This window comes from Melospiza melodia, unplaced genomic scaffold (assembly GCF_035770615.1).
Source record: "Melospiza melodia melodia isolate bMelMel2 unplaced genomic scaffold, bMelMel2.pri scaffold_18, whole genome shotgun sequence".
NCBI lineage: Eukaryota > Metazoa > Chordata > Aves > Passeriformes > Passerellidae > Melospiza > Melospiza melodia.
This window is the reverse complement of record NW_026948525.1, coordinates 1,860,667-1,871,789: the sequence shown is the minus strand read 5'-3', so window position 1 is coordinate 1,871,789 and position 11,123 is coordinate 1,860,667. Positions and strand designations below refer to the sequence as shown.

At 49.6% G+C, this 11,123-nt stretch overlaps 1 protein-coding gene across 1 annotated transcript; it reads left to right on the top strand.

Moving 5' to 3' along the window:
* Positions 1-1,357: 1,357 nt before the first annotated feature.
* Positions 1,358-10,885, top strand: LOC134433327 (nicotinate-nucleotide pyrophosphorylase [carboxylating]-like; the record flags this gene model as incomplete). Its single annotated transcript, XM_063182187.1, has 3 exons — positions 1,358-1,951; positions 6,281-6,412; positions 10,129-10,885. Coding segments are annotated over 3 exons (933 nt in total), but the record flags the coding sequence as incomplete, so codon positions are not given.
* Between the last annotated feature and the right edge of the window lie 238 nt (positions 10,886-11,123).

The window sequence follows — 11,123 nt, the reverse complement described above, 5'->3', positions numbered from 1 at the left end:
CCCTCAAGGACCCCCCAAATACCCCCCTGGGACCCCAAAATCCCCCCTGGGACCCCAAAATCGCCCCCAGACCCAAAAATCTCCCCAGAGATCCCCATGGGGACCCCAAAATCTCCCCTGGGACCCCATTAACCCTTTGAAGCCCCCTCCCCATTACCCCAAATCCCCTCCTGGGACCCCAAAACCCCCTCAAGGACCCCCTAAATCTCCCCAAAACCCCCTCCCCACACCCCAAAATCCCCCAAGGACCCTCCTGGGACCCCCAAATCGCCCCCAGATCCAAAATCTCTCCCTAAATCCCAATGGGGACCCCAAAATTCCCTCAAGGACTCCCCTGGGACCCCAAAATCCCCCCAGACCCCTCCCCGCACCCCCAAATCCCCTCCAGGAGCCCCCTAAGACCCCCAAAGCCCCTCAGGGACCTTCCTGGGACCCCCTAAATCCCCCCAGACCCAAAAATCTCCCCAGAGATCCCAATGGGGACCCCTAAATCCCCCCTGGGACCCCATTAACCCCTCCAAGCCCCCTCCCCATTACCCTAAATCCCCTCCTGGGACCCCAAAATCCCCACCAGGACCCCCCAAATCCCCTCTAAGCCCCCTCCCCATTGCCCCAAATCCCCTCAGGGACCCCAAAATCCCCACCAGGACCCCCCAAAGAGCCCCAAAATCGCCCAAGGACCCTCCTGGGACCCCCAAAACCCCCAAAATGCCCTCAAAATCCCCCGAAACCGACCCCAAAATCCCCTCCAAGCCCCCTCCCCACACACCCAAATCTCCCCCAGACCCAAATATCTCCCCATAGATCCCAATGGGGACCCCAAAATCCCCTCAAGGACCCTCCTGGGACCCCTAAATCCTCTCCAAGCCCCCTCCTGAGACCCCCAAATCCCCACCAGACCCAAATAGCTCCCCAAAAATCCCAATGGGGACCCCAAAATCCCCTCAAGGACCCCCCAAATCCCCTCCAAGCCCCCTCCCCATCGCCCTAAATCCCCTCCTGGGACCCCAAAATCCCCCCAAGGATCCTCCTAGGACCCCCAAAATCTCCCCCAGACCCAATTATCTCCCCATAGATCCCAATGGGAACCCCAAAATCTCCCCTGGGACCCCATTAACCCCTCGAAGACCCCTCCCCATTACCCCAAATCCCCTTCTGGGACCCTCAAATCCTCTCAAGGACCCTGCTGGGACCCCCAAATCCTCACAGAGACTCCCCAAAGACCCCCTAAATGCCCCCCAAGGACCCCAATATCCCCCCCTTAATTCCCCTTTCTCTCTCCCCAGGTCTCTCCGCACCATGTCCGGCTCTGCGCCCCCGAACCCCCCGGGACCCCCGAACCCCCTGAACCCTTCGGGGACCCCCTGGCCGCCCCCCCCCTCCCCCGCACCGCCTGCGGGCCCTGGCGCGCTCCTGGCTGGACGAGGACGCGCCCTGGCCCGACCCCACCGTGGCGCCGCTGGGGAACCCCGAGATCCGCGCCCACATCCTTGTCAAAAACCCCGAAACCCCCGCATTTAACCCCAAAACCCCCCCGTTTTTCGGGGTGCTGGCCGGCTGCCCGTTCGCCGAGGCGGTGTTCGCGCTGTCGGGCTGCTCCGTGCTCTGGAAGGTTCCCGAAGGTTCCCGGCTGGGCCCGGGCCGGGCGCTGCTGGCCGAGGTTCGCGGCCCCGTTTCCGGGCTGCTCCTGGCCGAGCGCACGGCCCTCAACGTCCTGGGCCGCTGCAGCGGCGTGGCCTCCATGGCCGCCCGGGCCCGGGGCGTCGCCGAGAGCCGAAACTGGGGAGGGGTCGTGGCGGGGACGCGCAAGTGCACGCCCGGCTTCAGGGCAGCCGAGAAGTACGCGCTGGGCGTGGGGGGCGCGCAGGGGCACCGTGAGGGGCTGGGGGCGTTTGGCCTCATCAAGGACAACCACAGGGCCGTGGCCGAGATGGGCGGCGGGCACGAAGGGGTTAAACGGGTAAGGACCCCGAAATTTTGGGTCGGGGGAACCCCGAAATGTGGGTGGAAATGGGGGAAAAATGGGTGGAAAATGGGGAGGAAATTTGGGGGGACAATCACAGAGAGAGTGACAGCGGACAGCAAGGGGTTAAACGGGTGAGCACCCCGAATTTTGGGGGGTTTTGGGGTGGGGGAGCCCCGAAATTGGGGGGGAAATGAGTGGGGGGACCCTTGAATTGGGGCAGTTTTAGTTGTGGGGAGACCCTACAGAGTTTGGGGGTGTTCTGGTTGTTGGGATCCCCGGATTTGGGGAAAAATTTGGGGTAAAATGAGGGGAAATTTGGGAGGGGCTGGGGGCGTTCGGCCTCGTCAAGGACAACCACAGGGCCGTGGCCGAGATGGGCGGAGGAGGGCACGAAGGGGTTAAACGGGTAAGGACCCCGAAATTTTGGGGGGTTTTGGGGCGGTTTTGGTTGTGGGAGACCCCGAAATTTGGGGGAAAATGAGGGAAAAATTTGGGTGGAAAATGGCGGAGAAATGGCGGGAAAAACTGGGGGGGGAATAGGGGAGAAATGAGGGGAGAAATGGGGAGAGGAGACCCCGAATTTGTGGGGAAATGGGGGCAAAATTTGGGGGGTTCTGGTTGTGGGGACCCCCAAATTTGGGGGGGAAATGGGGAAAAATTTGGGGGAAAATGAGGGGAAATTTGGGAGGGGCTGGGGGTGTTCGGGCTGCTCAAGGACAAGCACAGAGCGGTGGTGGAACTGAGTGAGGGACAGGAAGGGGTTAAACGGGTAAGGACCCCAAATTTTGGGGTGAGAGACCCCCGAAATTGGGGAAAAATTTGGGTGGAAATGGGGGAAAAGTTGGGGGAGAAATGGGAGAGAAATGGGGAGGGGGGATCGGGACAAGCACAGGGCCGTGGCCGAGATGGGCGCAGGCGGGAAGAAGGGGTTAAACGGGTAAGGACCCCGAAATTTTGGGGGGATTTGGGGTGGGGGTACCCCGAAATCTGGGGGAAAATGAGGGAAAAATTTGGGTGGAAAATGGGGGAGAAATGGCGGGAAAAACTGGGGGGGGAATAGGGGAGAAATGAGGGGAGAAATGGGGAGAGGAGACCCCGTATTTGGGGGGAAAATTTGGGAGCAAAATTTGGGGGGTTCTGGTTGTGGGGACCCCCAAATTTGAGGGGGAAATGGGGAAAAATTTGGGGTAAAATGAGGGGAAATTTGGGAGGGGCTGGGGACGTTCGGCCTCGTCAAGGACAAGCACAGGGCCGTGGCCGAGATGGGCGGAGGAGGGCACGAAGGGGTTAAACGGGTAAGGACCCCGAAATTTTGGGGGGATTTGGGGCGGTTTTGGGGGGTTTTGGTTGTGGGAGACCCCGAAATTTGGGGGAAAATGAGGGAAAATTTGGGAGGGGCTGGGGGCGTTCGCGCTGCTCAAGGACAAGCACAGGGCCGTGGCCGAGATGGGCGGAGGCGAGCACAAAGGGGTTAAACGGGTAAGGACCCCAAATTTTGGGGTCGGGGGAACCCCGAAATGTGGGTGGAAATCGGAAAAATATGGGTGGAAATGGGGAAAAATGGGTGGAAAATGGGGAGGAAATTTGGGGGGGCAATCACAGAGAGAGCGACAGCGGACAGGAAGGGGTTAAACGGGTGAGGACCCCAAATTTTGGGGGGTTTTGGGGTGGGGGAACCCCGAAATTGGGGAAAAAATTGGGTGGAAAATGGGGAGGGGAATCAGGAATTTGGGGAGGGGGCATCTGGACAATCACAGAGCGGTGGCACTGGAGACAGAGGAGGGGGTGACACAGGTGAGGACCCCAAAATTTGGGGGAATTTTGGGGTGGGAGAGCCCCGAAATTGGGGAAAAAATTGGGTGAAAATGGGGGAGAAATGGGGAAAAACTTGGAGGGAAAATGGAGAAGAAATGGGGGGAGAATGGGGGGGGGGTATCCGGCAGGTGGGGACCCCCGAAATTGGGGGGGAAATGAGTGGGGGGACCCTTGAATTGGGGCAGTTTTGGTTGTGGGGAGACCCTACAGAATTTGGGGGGTTCTGGTTGTGGGGACCCCCGGATTTGGGGGGGAAATGGGGAGAAATGGGGAAAAATTTGGGGTAAAATGAGGGGAAATTTGGGGGGGAAATGGGGGGTCCGGGCTGCTCAAGGACAAGCACAGAGCGGTGGTGGAACTGAGTGAGGGACAGGAAGGGGTTAAACGGGTAAGGACCCCAATTTTGGGGGGATTTGGGGTGAAATTCGCTGTGGGGTACCCCGAAATTGGGTGGAAATGGGAAAAAAATTGGGGGACAAATGGGTGGAAAATGGGAGGGAAATGAGTGTGGAGACCCCGAATTTGGGGGCAAAATTTGGGGGGTTCTGGTTGTGGGAACCCCCGGATTTGGGGGGGAAATGGGGAGGGGGATCCCCAAAATGTGGGGGGAAATGGGAAAAATTTGGGTGGAAAATGGGGGAGAAATGGGGGGAAAAATTGGGGGGGAATGGGGCTGAAATGAGGAGGGGAGACCCCGAATTTGGGGGGAAATGGGGGCAAAATCTGGGGGCAAAATTTGGGGGGTTCTGGTTTTGGGGACACTCAAATTTGGGGGGGAAATGGGGAAAAATTTGGGGTAAAATGGGGGAAATTTGGGTGGAAATGGGGGAGAAATGGGAAAAAAAAAATGGGTGGAAAATGGGGTGGGGAAACCCAAAATTTGGGGGGGTTCCGGTTGTGGGGACCCCGAGTTTGGGGTAAAAATGGGGGAAATTTGGGGGCCAAATTTGTGGGGGATCGGGACAATGCCAGAGCGCTGGCAAAGGTGAGCACCCCAAAATTTGGGGGGTTTTGGGTGTGGGGGGACCCCAAATTTGGGGAAATTTTTGGGGATTAATTTTGGGGGGAAATTGCCAATTTTTCCGGGGAAAATTTTTGTGGGGAAATTCCCAATTTTTTGGGAATTAATTTCGAGTAGAAATTCCCAATTTTTTGAGTAGAAATTCCCAATTTTTAGGGAATTATTTTGAGTAGAAAATCCCAATTTTTGGGAATTAATTTTGAGTAGAAATTCCCAATTTTTTTGATTAATTTTGAGTAGAAAATCCTATTTTGGGGGGATTAATTTAGGGGGCAATTCTCAAATTTGGGGATTAATTTTGAGGAAAAATTCCCAATTTTTGGGGGAATTAATTTTGAGTAGGAATTCCCAATTTTTGGGGATTAATTTTGAGTAGAAAATCCCAATTTTTTTGGGAATTAATTTTGAATAGGAATTCCCAATTTTTTTGATTAATTTTGAGTAGAAAATCCCAATTTTTGGGGATTTATTTGGGGGGAAATTCTCAAATTTGGGGATTAATTTTGAGTAGAAAATCCCAATTTTTGGGGATTAATTTTGAGTAGAAATTCCCAATTTTTGGGGATTTATTTGGGGGGAAATTCTCAAATTTGGGGATTTATTTTGAGGAAAAATTCCCAATTTTTGGGGAATTAATTTTGAGTAGGAATTCCCAATTTTTTGAGTAGAAATTCTCAATTTTTAGGGAATTAATTTCGAGTAGAAAATCCCAATTTTTGGGGATTAATTTGGGGGAAAATTCTCAAATTTGGGAATTAATTTTGAGGAAAAATTCCCAAATTTAGGGGAATTAATTTTGAGTAGGAATTCCCAATTTTTTGAGTAGAAATTCCCAATTTTTTGGATTAATTTTGAGTAGAAAATCCTATTTTTGGGGGATTAATTTGGGGGAAAATTCTCAAATTTGGGGATTAATTTTGAGTAGGAATTCCCAATTTTTTGGATTAATTTTGAGTAGAAATTCCCAATTTTTTGGGATTAATTTTGAATAGAAATCCCCAATTTTTGAGGATTAATTTCCAAATTTTTGGAAATTAATTTCGAGTAGAAATCCCCAATGTTTGAGGATTAATTTTGAATAGAAAAACCCAAATTTTTGGGGATTAATTTCCAAATTTTTGGGTTTAAATTTTGAGTGGAAATCCCCAATTTTTAGGTATTAATTTGGGAGTCAAATTCTCAATTTTTGGGGATGAATCTGAGGGGAAAATCCCAATTTTTGGGGACTAATTTTGAGTAAGAATTCCCAATTTTTGGGCATTAATTTCCGAATTTTTGGGGATTAATTTTGAGTAGAAATCCCCAATTTTTGGGTATTAATTTTGAATAGAAAAACCCAATTTTTGGGGATTAATTTCCAAATTTTTGGGGATAAATTTTGAGTAGAAATCCCCAATTTTTGTGGAATAATTTTGAATAGAAAACCCAAATTTTGGGGGCAAATCCCTAATTTTTGGGTTTATTTTGGGGTCCCACAGCTGATTGTGGAGGCGCGCCGGGCCGGGGGCTTCACGCGGAAATTGGGCGTGGAGTGCGCGAGCGCTGAGCAGGCGCTGGAGGCGGCCAAGGCTGGGGCCGATGTCGTCCTGCTCGACAACCTGAGCCCAGAGGTGAGCCCCAAAACATCGGGGGACCCCAAAAATCGAAATTTTGGGGGGAAAAATGGCGAAATTTTGGGGAAAAACGGCAAAAATTTGGGGAAAAACAGTGAAAATTTGGGGAAAAAAAGCAAAAATTTGGGGGAGAAACTCAAAAAAATGTGCCCAGAATTGGGGTGGGGGTGGCAGAGATTTGAGCTCTGAGCCCACGGGGCAGCCCCAAAACATCGGGGAACCCCGAAAATCGAAATTTTGGGGGAGAAAAGGTGAAATTTTGGGGAAAAAAGGTGAAAATTTTGGGGAAAACGGCAAAAATTTGGGAAAAAAGGTGAAAATCTGGGGGAGAAAACCCCAAAAATGTGCCCAGAATTGGGGTGGGGGTAGCAGAGATTTGAGCTCTGAGCCCACGAGGGAGCCCCAAAATTCGGGAACCCCGAAAATGGAAATTTTGGGGGAGAAAAGGTGAAATTTTGGGGATAAAAGGTGAAAATTTGGGGGAAAAAGGTGAAAATTTGGGGAAAAAAGGCAAAAATTTGGGGGAGAAAACCCCAAAAATGTGCCCAGAATTGGGGTGAGGGTGGCGGAGATTTGAGCTCTGAGCCCACAGGGGAGCCCCAAAATATCGGGGGACCCCGAAAATCGAAATTTTGGGGGAAAGAGGGGAAATTTGGGGGATAAAAGGTGAAAATTTGGGGGAAAAAAGTGAAAATTTGGGGAAAAACAGTGAAAATTTGGGGGAAAAACTCAAAAACATCGGCCCAAAATTGGGGTGGGGGTGGTGGAGATTTGAGCTCTGAGCCCAGGGGGGAGCCCCAAAATTGGGGAACTCTGAAAATCGAAATTTTGGGGGAAAAATGGTGAAAATTTGGGGGAAAAAGGTGAAAATTTTGGGGAAAACGGCGAAAATTTGGAAAAAAAAGGTGAAAATCTGGGGGAGAAAACCCCAAAAATGTGCCCAGAATTGGGGTGGGGGTGGTGGAGATTTGAGCTCTGAGCCCATGGGGCAGCCCCAAAATTCGGGAACCCTGAAAATCGAAATTTTGGGGGAGAAAAGGTGGAATTTCGGGAGGAAAAAGGCGAAAGTTTGGGGAAAAACAGTGAAAATTTGGGAAAAAAGGTGAAACTTTGGGGGAGAAACTCAAAAAAATGGTGCAAAATCGGGGTGGGGGTGGTGGAGATTTGAGCTCTGAGCCCATGGGGGAGCCCCAAAATTCGGGAACCCTGAAAATCGAAATTTTGGGGGGAAAAGGTGAAAATTTGGGAGAAAAAGGTGAAAATTTGGGGAAAAACGGCAAAAATTTGGGGAAAAACGGTGAAATTTTTGGGGAGATAACTGCAAAAAATCGGGTTTTTTGGGGGGGTCAAATAATCCCAGAATTGATAAATTTTTTAGGGACCCAAATTGGGCAAATTTTGGGTTGAAAATCCCAAATTTTGGGGTTTTTCTTGGTGGGTTGGACCCCAAATTTTGGGTGGAAAATCCCAAATTTTTGGTGTTTCTAGTTTAAGGGGAATTTGGGGTGGACACTCCAATTTTGGGTTCAAATCCCCAAATTTGTGGAGATTTTTATGGGGAAAACCCAAATTTGAGCAGGGACACCCCAATTTTGGGTGGAACAATCCCCGGATTTGTGGGGAATTTTGGGGAAAAACCCAAATTTGAGCAGGGACACCCCAATTTTGGGTTCAAATCCCCAAATTTGTGGAGATTTTTATGGGGAAAACCCAAATTTGAGCAGGGACACCCCAGTTTTGGGTGGAACAATCCCCGGATTTGTGGGGATTTTTATGGGAAAAACCCAGGGACACCCCAATTTTGGTTCAAATCCCGCCCAACCCCAATGAACCGAACCCCAAATTTTGGGGTTCACTGACATTGTCCCCCTTTACCGGGATCTGCACTCGGATAAACTCCAAAAATGGGGAGAAAATGGGAAAAATCAAAAAATATTTGGATAAATCCCCCCCAAAAAAAAAAGGTGGGGGGGAGATCTGAAAAAATTTGGGATAAACCCCAAAAATGGGGAATCGACAAAAAAAAAAGGTGGAAAACCCCCAAAAAATGAGGGAAAAATCCCAAAAAGGGGGGATGAACCCGCCAAAAATCTGGGGTAAAGTCCAAACATTGAGAAAAAACCCAAAAAAATGGAATAAATGCCAAAAAATTGGGATAAAACCCGCAAAATGGGGGTAAAACTCCAAAAAAATGGGGATAAAAGCCCCCAAAATGGGGATAAACACCAAAAATAGGGATAAAGTCCAAAAAATGGCATTATTCCCAAAAAAAAATGAGGAAAAACCACAAAAAATGGGGGAAAACCCCAGAAAAATGGAAAACCCCAAACCAAACAGTGGGAAAAAATAAAAAAACATGGGAATAAAAACAAAAAAAAGGAAAAAAACCCAAAAAATGAGGACATGCTGCAAAAATTTGGGATAAGCCCCAAAAATTGGGATGAAACCCCAAAAATGGGAAAAACAAACAAACAAATAAAAAGGAATGAACCCTAAAAAATGGGGAAAAAAAAAAACCCCAAAAAATTGAGATAAACCCCCCAAAAATGTGGGGAAACCCCAAAAAATGGAGACAAACCCCAAAAAAATAGGAAGAAAAACCCCAAAAATGGGGCTGTGGACTTTTTGAAATGGGGATAAACCCCCCAAAGATGGGAAAAAACCCAAAAAAATCGGGAAATAAACAAAAAGAAATTGGGATAAACCCAAGAAGTGGGACTGAAACTGGGCAGGTTTTGGGTTGCAAACCCCGAATTTTTGGGGTTTCTGGTTTGAAGGGGATTTGGGGGATGGGCACCCCAATTTTGAACACCCAATTTTAAGTGGAACAATCCCAAAATTGATCATTTTTTCTGGGGACCCAAACTGGGCAAATTTTGGGTTGGAAACCCCCAAATTTGGGATTTTTCTGGGTGGGAGAGACCCCAAATTTTTGGGTGAAAAATCCCAATTTTTTTGGTGTTTCTGCTTTAAGGGGAATTTGGGGGTGGGCACCCCAATTTTGGGTTAAATAATCCCAGAATTAATGGGTTTTTATAGGGACCGAATTTGGGCAGATTTTAGATTGAAAATCCCAAATTTTGGAGTTTTTCTCAGTGGTTCAAACCCCAAATTTTGGGTGGAAAACCCCGAATTTTTGGGGTTTCTGGTTGAGTGGGGATTTGGGGGTGGGCACCCGAAATTTGGGTTAAATAATTGCAGAATTAATGGGTTTTTATAGGGACCGAAATTGGGCAGATTTTAAGTTGAAAATCCCAAAATTTGGGATTTTTCTGGGTGGGAGAGACCCCAAATTTTTGGGTGAAAAATCCCAAATTTTTGGTGTTTCTGGTTTAAGGGGAATTTGGGGGTGGGCACCCCAATTTTGGGTTAAATAATCCCAGAATTAATGGGTTTTTCTAGGGACTGAAATTGGGCAGATTCTAGGTTGAAAATCCCAAATTTGGGATTTTTCTGGGTGGGAGAGACCCCAAATTTTTGGGTGAAAAATGCCAATTTTTTTGGTGTTTCTGCTTTAAGGGGAATTTGGGGGTGGACACCCCAATTTTGGACTAATCCCCGGATTTTTGGGGATTTTTATGGGGAAAACCCAAATTTGAGCAGGGACACCCCAATTTTGGGTTCGAATCCCGCCCAACCCCAATGAACCAGACCCCCACTCATCCAATGAACCCCCAATTTTGGGTTTTTTGACGTTTTCCCCCCGTTTCCAGGAGCTGCACGCGGCGGCCGCGCGCGTCAAGGCCGCGCACCCGCGGGTGCTGGTGGAGGCCAGCGGGGGCATCGGCCTGGAGAGGCTGGGCAGCTTCCTGGGGCCCCACGTGGACATCGTGTCCATGGGGTGCCTGACCCACAGCGCCCCCGCGCTCGACTTCGCCCTCAAGGTGGTGGGGATGGGGAGTGGAAGTGAGGAAAAGTGAAAATCCGACGTGGAAACCCCAAAATTTCACCCAGAAACCCCAAAATCCAGTGTAAAATCTCAAAAATCCAGCCTGGAAACCCCAAAATCCAACCCGAAACCCTGGAGATCCGTCCTGGAACCAATAATGTCCAACGTTGGACCTGTCAAACCTGGAACCCCAAAATCCAACCTGGAACCCCAAAATCCATCCTGGAAACCTCGAAATCGAACCCGAAACCCTGAAATTTGGGAACCCCAAAATTGAACCGGGGAACCCCAAAAATCCATCCCAGGAACGCCCAAATTCCAACCTGGAACCAATAAAATCCAACGTGAAACGTAGAGACACCTGGAACCCTGAAATCCATCCCAGGAACCCCAAAAATCCAACCTGGAACCCCAAAAATCCAACCTGGAACCCCCAAAATCCAACCCTCCAAACCCAGCCTGGAACCAATGAAATCCCGGGAACCCCAGAATCCATCCCTGAACCCCAAAATCCGCCCCAGGAGCCCCCCAGCCCTGCAGGCCCTGCCCTGGTTCCTGGGGCCCCACGGGGCCGTCGTGTCCATGGGGTGCCCGACCCACAGCACCCCCGGGCTCGACTGCGCCCTCAGGGTGCTGGGGATGGGGGACGGAGCCGAGGAACCCTGAAAATCCAACGTGGGAACCCCAAAAATTCACCCTGGAACCCTGAAATTGATAGTGGAACCCTGGAAAAAGTTAAAGATAGAATCTAAAATGTTAGGCTTTGTGCTTTCCCAGATCAACTGCACCTGCGTAAGCAGTATGAAAAATTATATAATT